The sequence below is a fragment of the Rhea pennata genome, chromosome 1 (genome assembly GCF_028389875.1).
Source record: "Rhea pennata isolate bPtePen1 chromosome 1, bPtePen1.pri, whole genome shotgun sequence".
Classification (NCBI taxonomy): domain Eukaryota; kingdom Metazoa; phylum Chordata; class Aves; order Rheiformes; family Rheidae; genus Rhea; species Rhea pennata.
This window is the reverse complement of record NC_084663.1, coordinates 926,174-940,682: the sequence shown is the minus strand read 5'-3', so window position 1 is coordinate 940,682 and position 14,509 is coordinate 926,174. Positions and strand designations below refer to the sequence as shown.

Genomic DNA, 14,509 nt, shown 5'->3' with positions numbered 1-14,509 from the left:
AGCACACCATATATGAGAAAAATGAGATATGCTGTGGCTGGTGGCTTGTGTAAAGATGGTTGGGGAAGGAAGAGAGAGCAACTTTCAGTTAGGCGTAATGGATATTTTGACTTCAAACTTAAAATTTGGAAGTACAGGCCATTGTAGCAGTGCTGATGAGACATCTCCGCCTGTAGTGAGAGGACTCAGGTTTCCTGCAGAGAAAGTTGATGTGAGGAAGTTAACAAGTTGTGTTTAGTCAAGTCATTGCCCAGAGACACTAAAGGAAACATTGACCTTGTTGGGGCACTCAATATCTGTTTCTCTGGTAGAAAACAGCAATCCTAACTACAATTGGTGTCTTGGAGGAGCCACTGGGGAATGCTCGTCTTCATGGATCTCGACTAATAGCTGCTCTGCTTCACACAAACACTCCCAGTATTAATCAGGAACTATGCAGACTCAGTACCATGAACTTATTACTTGTGAGTAATATACTATGACATACTGTGAAAGAGGGTATGCCTTTAAACTTGAAATCTTTTTGCTTTTTCTTTGATCTTTTCAGTGCAAAGGAGTATGTTTCATGTGTGCCAGTACCTAATTATTTCCCTAAAATGCTGAGAGTAAGAACATCCATTCTCAAAAATAGCTTTTGTAGTACGATTTCAGTTGCTTAGTATGTTGAAATGAAGCTCATGCTTCGAAGTTATTGTTACGGTAGTTTAGTAATGTGTATGCGAAGTGGTCTTGTGATTGAGAAAGCTCAGATGTGTTGTGGAGACGGATCTTCTAATACTGAGAGCAGATCTTTCAAACCATGAACAAGGACATGTCCTGAAAACTGCTACTGTACTCAGGATAGTCTTCTAGCAAATTATTATTTTTGTGCTTACAAATAATTTAGTTAATATTTTTCATATGACTAATGCAGCCACAGAATAGGTAGTATATTTGTTGAAGGTATCAATGCTGTGAGCTCTAGTTATCTATCAGAGTATTACCAATGTGCTCAGTTTATGGGAAAGTATGCATCAGAGCTGAGAAAACTTGAGTACGTTCAAGTACAGGACATGCACTTATATTGTGACATATAAGTGGGAAGTTATCTTAGTGCATTCGTTCATCATTAATCGATTAATGGGGCTGTGGTTTTATTTCATCTGGTTGTTAAAAATGGGAAGATGTGTCACAGAGTGGATTTTTTTTGTTTCTCATTTTGTTCCAGGACTTATTTTTTAAATATACATGGAATAACTTTTTGCATTTCCAAGTGGAATTGTCCATAGCAGCTATTCTCTCACACTCTGTACAAGAGGGAAAAACTACTACTAATGACCTAGAAGGCAAAGAAGAAGTGCTGAATGGAAATGCGGCCACAGAGAGCGTGGATACTCCAGAAAAAAACAATACTGAAAATATCATGGTGACTCATGTAAGTCTGGTCTTGTCACCTGAGAACTTTAGATGGATTGATTCAGTCTGAATTTGCATTAACAAGAAAATTATATGACAAGATGTTCAGAAAAATGGAATTTATCTATCTATAGGCATTACTCAGTTCTTCCAGTTCTGGATGGAAATATATTTGCTTTTGTATATTTGATTTGTTCATCCAAGAAACACATCACAGGATCTCATTTAATGAGCTTATGAATCTGTTTTTATTCTTTTTTTTAAAAAAGATGCGTATAGACTTAGGACAAAAAAAAAAGAAAAATCACAATAACTGTGATTAGATAACTAGCTTTTAGTTCCTGCATTGTGGACCTCATAATGAAAAGTTTTGTAGTGTTTGTAAAATGAAAAAAATGTTGTATGAAGCCCCAAAAGCAGACAGAAGATATTTAAAAGTGTTGCTGTTTTCTGTGGATCCTCTGAGAAAAATTTTGAGAGGGAAACTTGAATGCTGAACTTTTAAGTTTTTGTTCAGTAGGAGTGAAGGAATGAACAAAAGTAACTGTAGTTCAGAACAGGCTTTCTATGGCATGAGTCTTTCTTTGGCAAACTTTTGAAATATTCTATCTCTTGTTATTTTCTAGCTGTTCCAGAAATGCTGCCTAGTGCAAAGGATATTGGATGCCTGGGAAGCTAATGACAAAATACAGTAAGGGATTTGAGGTTCAGAATGCTGTTGTTCTGGGGCTGCAAATTTTGAATATTCCCTTGAAATATTCTTGTATTTATTTGAATAATTTCCATTTTAGTGGTGTCTTAAACGATGAGAAATTTGGATTATTTGTATGTTAAAGAACAAATTTACCAAATTGATGTATAATTAAAATACTCCCAAGCATGGAAAAAAAGTAATGTTTATAATGTCTCAGCTCAACTGCATAAGTTTATTTCTTGCTTTCTCAAAAAAATTTACATAGCATATTAACATTTTACTTTTTTCCATAAATACACAATCATTTTCTCCCTAGAGTGAGCAACAATATGGAGATTCTGTCTGGCAAATGTTTGTGCTTCAGATTGCTCATTTAATATTCTAACTTTATAAACACTTAGATGCCATGCTTATAATAAGAACTAAATCGTTAAAAAAAAAAAAACAGATTTGAGTGAAAGTATTATCTGGGCTCCTGTTTCTTTACCCAGCTAAATGTTTTTATCCTTCATCACTGTTTCTAGTTCTCTATAACTCCAAAATGCTATATCATCCCACTGTAATTATTTTAGGCTTACTGTCAAGCCATTAATTAATTAATTTATTTATTTTACCTCCTGCAGTCCATTGGGCTGATGATAACAAATTTTACTGATAGCTTTAGTTGTGCACAATTTTGTGGTAACAAAGAAGCATTATGGTTCCTATTTAAGAGTTCTGTGTAAAAGTTTCTCTCATTAATTAGATAGGAACAAGAATTCAGACATATTTTATGCCATACGCAGCTCCAATTTCCAAATTGAGAAGAATTTTAATGTCTAAAAATATGTATTTTAAATGAACAGAGAGGTATCTCAGATGGTGTGCTTTAAGAAGTTTGAGGTTATATAAAGATTATGGTATGCACTAAATGAGGAGATGGAGTGAAACAGTAGGAGCCCCAGGGTAAAAGATTCAAGAGCTTGTGAATTTAAAAAAGCAGCAGAGAGAATTCTGGAAATAAAGTTTCCTGTTAGGACATGGACTTTCGCTTTGAATTCTCTTGGTTTTAGGTGTTCTGTATATTTTTCGTAAAGGACTTTGTAACTACTAGGGCTTACCTTCTAAGTAACCAACATATTTTTTTATTTCAGTCCGTTTGATCTGCCTATGTAATTAGAATTTAAAATAAATAAAGTTTGGTCATCAGTATGAGTTTGCAGTAAACAGTAGCTTACAAAGCTACCTATAGCACATCTTTGTTTGCCTCTTTATTCATGTAAATGTAGTAACCACCATTTGTGGTATGGTTGATAAAGAATATTAAGAAAGTATTGAAATAGAAATTAATTTTGGGTGTTTGCTGTCCTATTGAGTTTGAAGTATAAAAGAACTATCATGAGTCTTTACGCAAAAGGCTGTGGCTTAGCATTGGAAACTCATTTACAGGTGTTAATTATATTTGAATAGTTTTAAAACCCAGATTTGGGCTGCTAGTTAAAGTGCTGTCCTTGTTAAAGGACAGTTTTATTTACAGTTACAGTCTGCATTTGTTTTGTATTCTGCTTGTTGGTACAGGAACATTTGGAGTGGTGGAGGTCCACCCCATAGCCCCAAACCATCTAGTCTCCTCACCTGCGTATGATCTACTCTACTATTAGGGGACAGCACAAGATCATTTCAGTATGAACTTACTCTTTTTAAAGATTCAGAAAAAGATTGTTGCTCTTTTGAAGGGAAGGTCATAAAAATCTTAAACATTTAGCTGTAACTCCATGTTTTTAGGAGGAGCTGACATTATTTGCTCTCCTGCTTGCTTTGTAATAGCATTACACACAAATTCCCAGAGCAGCAATAGGGGAGAATTTACATGAGCACAGCATACCAGCTGAAAATTAACCCTGGTGTATTCAAATTTACTGCCTTCCCCTACCCACAAGGAAAAGTGAGTCTCTATTTTATGTTGGCTCTGTTAGTATCTGCAAAAGAAAACTTTGTTTTACAGCTGGAGACTTAGTAACATTAGGTGGAAACTTCTTGTCATCTCATTGGTGATAATTTTTTTTCCATTTGCTTTGATTCTGACCCAACAATTGCATTTGTAGTTGAGTCAATCTTAAATACTCCTTGTGCTACATAAAGAAATAATCATTTCTGAATTAAACTTCAATATTTGGGACACTTTAAAGTATATAATATCACAATAACTAATGGCACTGTATATGTGAATTTTGTCTAGTCTTACTTTCAGCACCTGCCAGTTTAAAAGCAGGAATGCTGTGTCTAAATACCTTACTGCAAAATTTCTTACTGTTAGAGTTCATATTTTTATTCCCGAACCTCATCAGTTCTTGTTTGCATACTGTGGAAAGCAGAAGTAGCTCAGGCTCTTCGTCCCCTGATTTTCAGATAGCTTCTTTGCCATCTAGTGAAGGAGACAAACTGGAGATTCAAAGAAAAGTGATTTAGCAACTGCTTGAATGTAGTTTTGGCCTCTTACGTTTTCTTGTAAGGGGAAAATCCAGTGGTTGTAGATTAATCTCTCTTGTCCTCTCTCATTCACCTGCTAAATATTTCAGTTGCAAGTAAAACTCTAAAGCTTTTTCAACAGAAGTGATTTAAATTCTTCTTATTGTTGTATGTTTTCCTTAGTGGAAAGTATAATGGGATTATTTATTTCTATATTAATCTTGCATTGTACCTGATCAGCTTAAGATTTAAGGCAGTTGTAAAGAATGCCTAGTGCATTCAGAAATGGATGAGCAGTTTCTTCCGTCTGAATACAGGGAAAAATGCAGATGGGTTCGTTTCTTACAGGTAAACGCATCCTCTGCTCTACCTGCATGGATAGAGAGCATTCCTGCTGATTCCTGCTGCAACATATTTTCATTGAATCATAGAATCAGTAAGGTTAGAAGGGACCTCTGGAGATCATCTAGGCCAACCTCCCTGCTCAGCAGGGTCACCTAGAGCATGGTAGAGAGGGTTGCACCCAGGCGGCCCTTGAAGATCTCCACAGAAGGAGACTCCACAACCTCCCTGGACAACCTGGTCCAGTGCTCCGTCACTCTCACAGGGAAGAAATTCCCCCTCACCTTCAGGCGGAACTTGCTGTGCTTCAATTTCTGCCCATTGCCTCTTGTCCTGTCACATGGGACAACTGAAAAGAGTTTGTCCCTTCCAGGGGTCCCTTCAGATACATTGATAAGATCCCCCCTCAGTCTTCTCTTCCCCAGGCTGAAGAGGCCCAGCTCTCGCAGCCGTTCCTCGTAGGGCAGGTGCTCCAGCCCTTGGATCATCTTTGTAGCCCTACACTGGACTCTCTCCAGTAGCTCCATGTCGCTCTTGTACTGGGGAGCCCAGGACTGGACACACTACTCGAGATGAGGCCTCCCCAGGGCTGAGTAAAATTTTTCTCTTAACCTTGTTTATAGTCCTGCTTACATATGTCAAACACTGTTGCAGCAGCAGGGAACTGTTAGTATTTCTAGGCTGTGAAATTGGTTATGACTCTCTGATTCTCTGTGATTCATGGTGTCTAGTTATATTGCTATTGATTGTTTTCTGTTTTCAGGGCAGAAGGTGGAATGAGGCGAGGCAATATGGGCCACCTTACACGGATAGCCAATGCTGTAGTACAGAACATGGAGAAGGGCCCCATGCAAACTCAAATTAGTGAATTTATTAAAGGTATATGCTCCTTTTCCTATTCCATTTTTTTTTTCTTGATTAACAAATTTTGCAGACCTTTTAGGAATATTTTTAGTGCCTTGTATTTCATGAGGCTTCCTTTTATAACAAAAATGATTACTGCTTAAATAGTGTAAATTCCCTTAACTTAAAGACCTATTTTGACCACATTCTGTTGATCTTTGTTAACATATAGTCCTGTTGAAGTTGCCGGAACTTTGTTTTTGCAAACAGACACTGATTTTATCCTTTTTGTCCTAAAGATTACTTTTTTATGTCAGGATTTTTACGCACATCTGTAGTGTTTATTTGTAGCATTCTAGGGTGGTGTTTATAAGTGGTGCTCAAACAGGTGTGACAACAAGAAGTTATATGAGAGGATGAGAAACACAAGAGTAAATGTTCCTGAGGGCCTACATCTCTGCTGTGTTGGAGATACTCACACTGTCAGGCTTTGTCCATCATGACTTCACTGCGTTTTATTTTGAGAACTTGTTTTATCTCACATAAGCTTTGTGTGAGAGGAATAAGATTTTCTGTTGACATCTATTGATGTAAAACAGGGCCACAAATGTGACTCAGTTTCCTTTTTTGGTTCCTAGTGAATAGATCAAATAGTACTATAGTAGATTGGTACTTGTTGTATATGCATTCAAATTGAGAAGGAATAAATATTTTAGTAAAGACTGAAAGCTTCACAAGCCATGGCTATTTCTCTCCATTATATCGCCATGAAAGGAAAGGAGAAAAAAAAAAAAAAAAGTAGAACTTTTAGGTCACCAGTATGCTGATTTTCAGAAAGTTGTGGTAGAAGTTTTGTATCTTAGCCTACTGTAAAATTGCACAAGTGAGTCAAAATGGTTACGAACAGTATCTTACTGCATTGCCTAGTGAAAGATTTTCCTTTTTCTGCAGAATTTGCCATTTTTAGAAAGTCATAAGTAAAATGTAATTCACTTTGCAGAGCACTGATAAAACACATGCTCATGCAGGTATATGTGCCTGCCCAGAGACTTCCAAGTAACCAGTGCAATCAGCTGAGATATTCAGGCAAGCTCAATATGTTTTGTTAATTTTCTGTTAAGTGTACCTAGAAGGAGTTCAACCCTATTTATTAAGGATTGGATAGTCCTCAAAACAATGCCTTGATGAAGATACTGTTCCCAACACAGGAGTGACAGTGGGGCTAAATGCTTGCCTAGACTGGCATTGATCCTTTCTTCCTGAGTTGTAATAATCTTGATGGGGACCTTTCTGTTACAGAGCTACCTGAAGATTGCAGGGGGAGATGGGAGAGTTTTGTAGAAGAGACACTGACGGAAACAAACAGGAGAAATACGGTGGATTTGGTGAGAATACTGATATTTTGCGTTTTTCAGACTTTTCTGATCAGGCCTGTTATCTTCTGAATTTTCTTTAATAGAAAATAGTGGTATTGATGGTCTTTTTCTTCTTTTGCTTTGTTTTATGCAATAGGCTTACAAGGGCAGAGTGTTAGTAAAGAACATGTTTCATAATGTTTCTCGAAGCAGCAGCAGTTCTGATACGTTTTGGTAAACTCTAATCTGTGTTACTGTGTTTATTCACTGGGACAGTTTCTGCCTTCTGGGGAGTATGGTCTTTCATGGTGTGTGTGTGGAATGAAAGTATTTGAGCTTTCTTAGTTTTCCCTTATGCTTACTTTTTTGTACTTCCAGGTGAGCACTCACCATCTGCACTCTTCCAGTGAGGATGAAGACATTGAGAGTGCTTTTCCCAATGAACTTTCTCTCCAACAAGTGAGCTAACAATGTGTTCTTTACTGTTCCTGGGGAGCTTACTTTTCTGATTCTTCTCTGATTAATTCTTCCTAGTACAGATCAGCTTCCTAAATTTTACTCTTAGTTAGCGTGCTTGGCTGATTTGTTTTTTTCTAGTATACCTACTTACATAGCAGACTCTAGTCTAGTCTCAGAAGGAATTTTGCTTAGACTGTATCCAGCTCCCAAATACATGGTGTTTCTTCCATTCCTATGAGAGACTCCATATTTCTTTCTTTTGTCCTGGTTTTCTGCATGATGGTGGGTTGGGTAGTACAGACGTCATAGACCAGCTACAGTGTGTTAGTGTATTTCTCAGCCAACAAGATAGTATGCATCACCTACCTGCTGCAGAATTGGAGGTGGTAGAGGGATTCTGCTTCCTCTTGAGCTGTGCAGTCTTCTGTTAAAAACCTGAAGAGCCATACTAAAATGTTAGCAGTAAAGATATGTTCATTTATAAGGGAAGAAACCTATTTGCAAGCCTCAACTTAAGAAGAAACAGGCTCACTTGACTGTAGCTAAGGTCTCAGGATTCTTCTTTTCTTCAGCTGATATGTAGAAAGCTCAAAGCTCATAAAAATAAGAGGAAAATGTATTGACCCTAGGAGGAATTTCTGTTTTGCCCTTTATTGTAACAAGTATCAATAGAAATATTGACAGGAGCCTACAGAACTTTTCAGACGGGGTCACATAGGTACGTAACATAACCTGCTGTAAAGTCTTGCATTTTTCTACTTAGAGGCAGAAACAATCTTCTTCAGAAATAGAGAATAAGGCATGGATGGGTAGGCAAGAAGGTGATCAAAAAAATGCCTTTGCAATAATGGTGGGTGCCAGCTGAAAAATAGTCAGTAGACCCAAGCTGTTGTGGGAGATCAAACATTGTGATGTGTATGAGTGTTTACTCAAAGACACATGGAGTAATTCTTCTATTCTGTTTGGTGAGCATGCGTGTAGACAGTGAACTTCAAAAGTGATTTGTATGAACAAAAGGCAAGCTAGAGGATAGCATTGAGAGTGATTAGAGGTGTAGAAACAAACAAATTAAAAAGCTAAAATGATGTTTTAATAGAATAATGAAGCAGAGGAATCAGTCTTGTAGAAGTCTGAGTGTCCTGCCTTGAAGATGTAGATGATTTCTCAAAGTTCTCAGTTTTCTGTGATTTTAATGCCTCCTTAGAATACCTGTTTTCAATAAAGCTTAACTAGATACCTTTGGACATCTTTGTGATAGCTCTTTTTGCATTCCATTATTCAGGCCTTCTCAGAGTACCAGATCCAGCAGATGACAGCTAACTTTGTGGATCAATTTGGCTTTAATGATGAGGAGTTTGCAGACCAGGATGATAATATCAAGTAAGTTTATAGAGCTTTAAGAGCTCTCTATATACTTAGCATTTAAGGCTGTTTGCAGCTAATCTTTCTTCTTCTGGTTCAGGTCATAAAATGAAGCTCAGTGCATCTTATTTAGCTTGAAAAATATAGAAGACTGATAAATGTCTTGGAAAGCAGCTGACCTTTTTTCACATTGATTCTTTTTACAGGATTCCGTACCTGATCTCCTATTTCAGTTGTTGAATCAAGGAAAAATACTTCTTCATTCTGAAAAGAAACATTTTTAATACAAATGTAAATCTATATTCTAGAATACATTTAATTGCACAGAATGCAAAGCATTAGAGATGCTAACTTGAGGCAATTATACTGCTACTCTTCAGTGGGTTTAAGTCCTTACTTAAATTAGGAGTAGAAGGTGGAGAATAGTATTCTCATGAAGTCCACAGAAAAATTCAACCTCTCTCTCTTATGAATAAGGAAATATAGATACGGCAGGACTAAGTAATAGTTGAAAGAAGGAAGATATAGGTGGATTTAGTGCTATGTAGCTTGCTGAATTCAGTGTTCATAAGTGGTGTTGCTTTTATAGAAGAACTGCTGTTACCTCATTAAAACCTCATCTTTTCACCTCAAAAATTGTAGCTAAGGAAAGGATTAGGACTCTGTAAATATTCTGCTTGTCTGTAATAGTTCAGAAGTTGTAACTATTTTGTATGACTTCTACTGTCATAAAGGTGCTCCAGGATGTTACCCAGTCTGTTTCTGGTTACCATTTTACCTGTTCTCTTTCATCTCATGGCAGCAGTTATCACAGTCAAAAGAAGTATTTGTCATCCAAGGTGACAGAGAGAGTCGGTGTGATGATACCTGCTGTACATTACATCCTGAGGCCTGATTCTCACAAGCCAGCAAATGTTGGGGTCCACTGTGCAAATGCTACAGGATCCTCATGTCCTGGAATTCTGATAAAGATAGGAAGCTTTTAGCCCAGAAAACTGCATGCCAAATGGCTCTGACTCTTTAGTTGTGCACCAGAAATGGTCCACATTTTATTTATTGAAGGTCCTTTTACTGGTTCTGCTCAGAGCATAATTTTAGCAATTAGTGGACTCTCTGAAGTATGTTAAATGAATGACGATTTGGAAATAGTTTGGCTGCTTCAGAGATGCTTTCAAGCATGAACCAAGTAACCTTGTCTTGAAGGCATTCCATGTTTGATTGCTCTGATTCTTAAGATCCTTAGAGTCTTAGGAACTCCATTAGAGTGTTTGCCAAATAATTGGAAGATGGATTTTTTTATGTGGAGGAAGATTTTGGAGTCCAGTTTTCCTGTTTTTGATTTGTTTTGTTTTGTGAACGTTGTGATTGTAAGGAACTTAAATAAGGCCAGTACATTTCAGACTAGCATGAGAGTTTGACTGAATATGAATTAGTTCAAACATAAAAAAAAAAAAGAAAAAAAAAAGAAAAAAGAATTTTAGATTCTTATGAGACAGCACCAGATATTGAACTTGTGTGCATGTGAGGGGTATGAGAAGAGTTACCTTATTTAAGAATCTGCTGAAGGTAGTTACTGTGCATGTTAAAAATGAAGATGAAACTGAGCAAAATCTGTAACTGAGATGTGCCATCCTTCTCTGTACTAGAAACAAAGAATATATTACAAAACTATGCTAGTGTAGAACATTTTAAGACTGGTGCTATGTCATCTGTTTTCCAGCTGATTAAAACTCTGAAAGATATGAATTTGAATGTTATAAGAAGTATTAACCATGCTTCATTGTTCTGATGATTTGAATAATAGTATTTTTTGCTAACTCTACAGTCTTCTTAAAGGAAAATAATACTTTCCAAAGTCTGGAGTATCTAGATACTATGAAAAAATGCTGCATTGACCCAAATGGTACTAGTAAGTTGAAATTTTTTGGCCTACAGCACCCTCTGCTGTTGTTAGAACAGAAAATCTTAAATTCAAATGAGGAATTGTGTTATTTAATGATTTTTGCAACTATGGTAGGTCAGTAAAGTATCAGGGGATGTTGAGCTACTATGCATACTAAGATTTCCTAAGGATATTGTGATTATGTAAAAAACCAGATGATTTCTGTTCCTTCTGGATACATGCTCACTATGCAAGATTTCTGTGTCTTGTCTCATTCTGAGGAACTTAGTGGAATTGTTAGCTGACCATAGGACTGGAATTTCAGATGCAACTCCCTTTATTTTTAATTAATTACAAATTGTTCTTTTTATGTAAGCTTTGATTCAGCTGAAGATACTTACTGAAAAATTTGGTGATAGTCCATATATTGCATGAGTACCGTAAGAATCGCAAAATAACAACCAGTCATTGGCTGTGGTTGCCTTGAAGGGTCAAAATACCTTGTCAACAAGATAAGGCTAAAGACGTTTCCTCAAGATATTGAATGTAGGAATGAAAATCCTACGTACTTTTTAAATATTCAAAAATATGAAATAATCATTCTTTCATCCTAAGGAGAGGAAAACATTGCACTTAATACAGCAGCAAATATTCAGGGAACAAATATAGAAGCTGTTGAGTGGTCATATAAAGTGTCTCTGTGGTTAGCTGTCCTCTGGTCTTGCATTGAGGCTGCAAAAGTGCTGTTTGCTACTCCGTGCCATCACTGAAGTTTCTTTCCCTTCTTTTTGCAGTGCTCCTTTTGACAGGATTGCAGAGATAAACTTCAATATAGATGCAGATGATGACAGTGTAAGTGGGTATTTGGGGATATTTATTTAATAGGATGGATTTTAGCAAGTTAGTTCATACTTGAATCAGCTATAGTCATTTTGAAAGAAAAGGAATATTATTTTAGCAAATGAAAAGAGGCCCTAATGCCTGAATCCAGTTAAGGAACTCAGAGCATTAAATATACCCTAATAGAATCTCCCTACATTTTATTGCTTTGGTCACAGTCTTCAGAAGTAGTACTCTCTACACTGGAGGAATCTTTCTCTAGCTCTCTGCAGTGTGAATCAGTTGCTCTTATTTTCATTTTGATAATCTTGTCATGCACAGACTAGGGAAAAATACAAATAACAGAGTATTGGGTTTCGTATGGGTCTGTATATTGTCATGTGGTGTCTTGTCCTTTCTATTTTACTGACTTAAGTCACTACTTACTGAGGAAGAGGGATAGTGGTTTAAATGAGGTGATTCCAGACTCATCTCTGGACTGAAGGTTGTTTTAGTCAGTACTGAGACTTAGATTTCTTTAGTCTTAAAATACTTTCCTTTTCACTTAAACAGTGCTATGAAAAGCTTTTCTTCTCCCTCCTGGCTGCTCTAGATAATGCTTTATAGATACAAAAAAATTTTCTTTTTTGAAATAGCCAGCTAAGTCTACAGCCACAAATAGCTATTTATTTACTTATATTAACTTGCTTTTTTCCTGATTAGACAATTTTTGTGTCCACTGAAATTCTAAGACAGGTGTTGATTTGGCCTGTGCATCATCTTGAAATCAGAACTTTCTGAATCTTCTAACTCAGAGATTTGGGAACACCCAGATAGGCAGATTATTAGTGCATTTACAGGGATAACTCATTTTACCAATGTCTGAAAAACTGTAATTTAGAGAAATGAGGGAAGTATGTTATGCGTCAAGTATTTTTGCTTAGAAGCTCCTTGTAATTCTGTTGAGAAGAATGCAGTAGCAAAAGAACTTGTGTTGTGGGCTGTTAGCCCAGGTGGGACTGGTTGCGTGTGTGGCATCACTGTGTTCTCAAAGTTCCCAGCTGCGAATATTTTTAAAGTAATTGTTTCTAGCCCTCATACTGCCAGTGATTTTATATCCCTACTACCCTGAGTGATGCAGAAACATATATGTAATAGAGCAACTATGGAGCAACGTGCAGAAATACCTGCTGTTTTGGAAGCAGTGTAGGCTGAGATAGGGGTGCATTTCTTTCTTGATCTGTGGTGGGTTTGCTGCTTCTGAGCATACTAAGCCTTTTATTTTTCTGTGCTATTTTTCTCTTCCGTATCTGACCACTACTTGTTACTTAACTTGGAAAGAAGAATGAAATAAATGCAAACACCTTCATGGTATTAGTTGTGTATAACTGCTGTATTATGAACTTGCTCATCGACGAAATTCTTTTCTCTTTCTTCAAAGAACAAATGGAACTTAATTTCTTTTTGATACTCTTTTAGCCCAATGCTTCCCTCTTTGAAGCCTGTTGCAATGAACGGATCCAACAATTCGATGATAATGAGGAGGAGGAAGATATCTGGGAAGAGAAGGAGATAACCTATGCAACTCAAGTTAAATCAAGAACACGGTAAGATGAAAAGAAAAACTCATTTTTCTTTTCAAATGCTGTGAAGCTACATTTCAGTTAATTATTTGTTTAATTATATCTTAATTATGTTGTGTGAAGCCTATTTCTTGCATAAAATAGTGTTTTACATATCACACTTCTGCAAAAAAAGATGGTTGTCTTGAATGTGAAACAATTAGTTTGAGAGAATGGAATAATGATGGAAGCACCAGTTTATTGAGTATATTTTCAAAGATCAAAAAATAAAAGTTTAATTTGATAAACTTAGAACTTACTCCTTTCCTCATGTTTGAAGAGGAGGAGACTGAGAAGATTGTAGGGCTGAGGACAGTAGATAAAGAGTCTTTTCCAAAAAGTCCAACAAAAAAAAGGATGTGTTTTGCCTGACAATTAATGATCTCCCTTATCTCCCATGGTGCATCTCTGGCATTGTGAATCATTTAGCATTTTTCAACCTTTTAGTATAGTCAGCTATTAAAAAAAGTTATTTCTATAATTGCAAATCTAAAATATGAATACATAATGCAAAAAAAAAAATAGTCAGGAGCTTAAATTCTATTTGCCTAATATTATTAAGCTGATTTTTTTTCTTTTTTTTTTTCCCTAATACATAGCATTTATATCACAGTAGTATTCATCTCGTTTGCCACTGTTTTGTCTGCTCTTATCAACCTCCAGGCCTGAATATGGCACTGGAACTTATTTCCCATTACATCTCTGCAGATGTCTTTTGACAACCAAAGTTCCTAGGAACTTGCTATTGCTTCTCTGCATTTTGTAAGTTTTGGGGAAATAAACTCTATAAAAGGGATTCAGCATCAGTTGATTAGTTCCCAACTTCTACTTGAACTGAATTACTCTTAAAAAAAAAAAAAAAAAAAAAAAAAAAAAAAGATGTTTACATCCCTTACAAGTGCAAGGAAGAAGCTGTATCCTCCAATTAAAATAAATTGTGTAGACTTCAGCACAAGCAACCATAAACGTTCATGATATATATAATTAAAACAAAGGGCAACTTGCAGACTTTAGGTTTTTGATCTTTAATGAGAACTTAAAAGCAATTGGCCATACAGATTAATCTTTAAAATTTAGATATTATAATTTCTTAAAAATAAATTGTTTTCCTGTTTCTTTATTGACTATTAGATGCTAATCTTTCATCTCTCGTGTCCATCCTTTGAATGTAGAAAACTTATGACCAATTACAGGTCTTAATCAGGTTCCATTTGGTATGTGTGAAGGCGAAAAATTTTGTTTACCATACTTGCTTTGATTAAGTACATTTCCTCTCATCTAGTTTACT

General features: G+C 36.2%; 1 protein-coding gene across 11 annotated transcripts in view; it reads left to right on the top strand.

The window, feature by feature from the left end:
* PPP6R2 (protein phosphatase 6 regulatory subunit 2) overlaps window positions 1-14,509 on the top strand; it is a 109,943-nt gene that overhangs the window by 70,631 nt on the left and 24,803 nt on the right. For all 11 annotated transcript variants that reach the window (XR_009958872.1, XR_009958868.1, XM_062579432.1 and 8 more), the window contains 9 exons: window positions 312-464; window positions 1,208-1,414; window positions 2,022-2,086; window positions 5,643-5,758; window positions 7,022-7,107; window positions 7,456-7,536; window positions 8,819-8,916; window positions 11,575-11,632; window positions 13,079-13,206. Coding sequence is in view for 9 of the 11 variants with exons in the window: in XM_062579432.1 (XP_062435416.1) it covers window positions 312-464; window positions 1,208-1,414; window positions 2,022-2,086; window positions 5,643-5,758; window positions 7,022-7,107; window positions 7,456-7,536; window positions 8,819-8,916; window positions 11,575-11,632; window positions 13,079-13,206 (992 nt within the window). In the remaining 2 variants the exon portion in view is untranslated. The remainder of the gene's footprint in view (window positions 1-311; window positions 465-1,207; window positions 1,415-2,021; window positions 2,087-5,642; window positions 5,759-7,021; window positions 7,108-7,455; window positions 7,537-8,818; window positions 8,917-11,574; window positions 11,633-13,078; window positions 13,207-14,509) is intronic.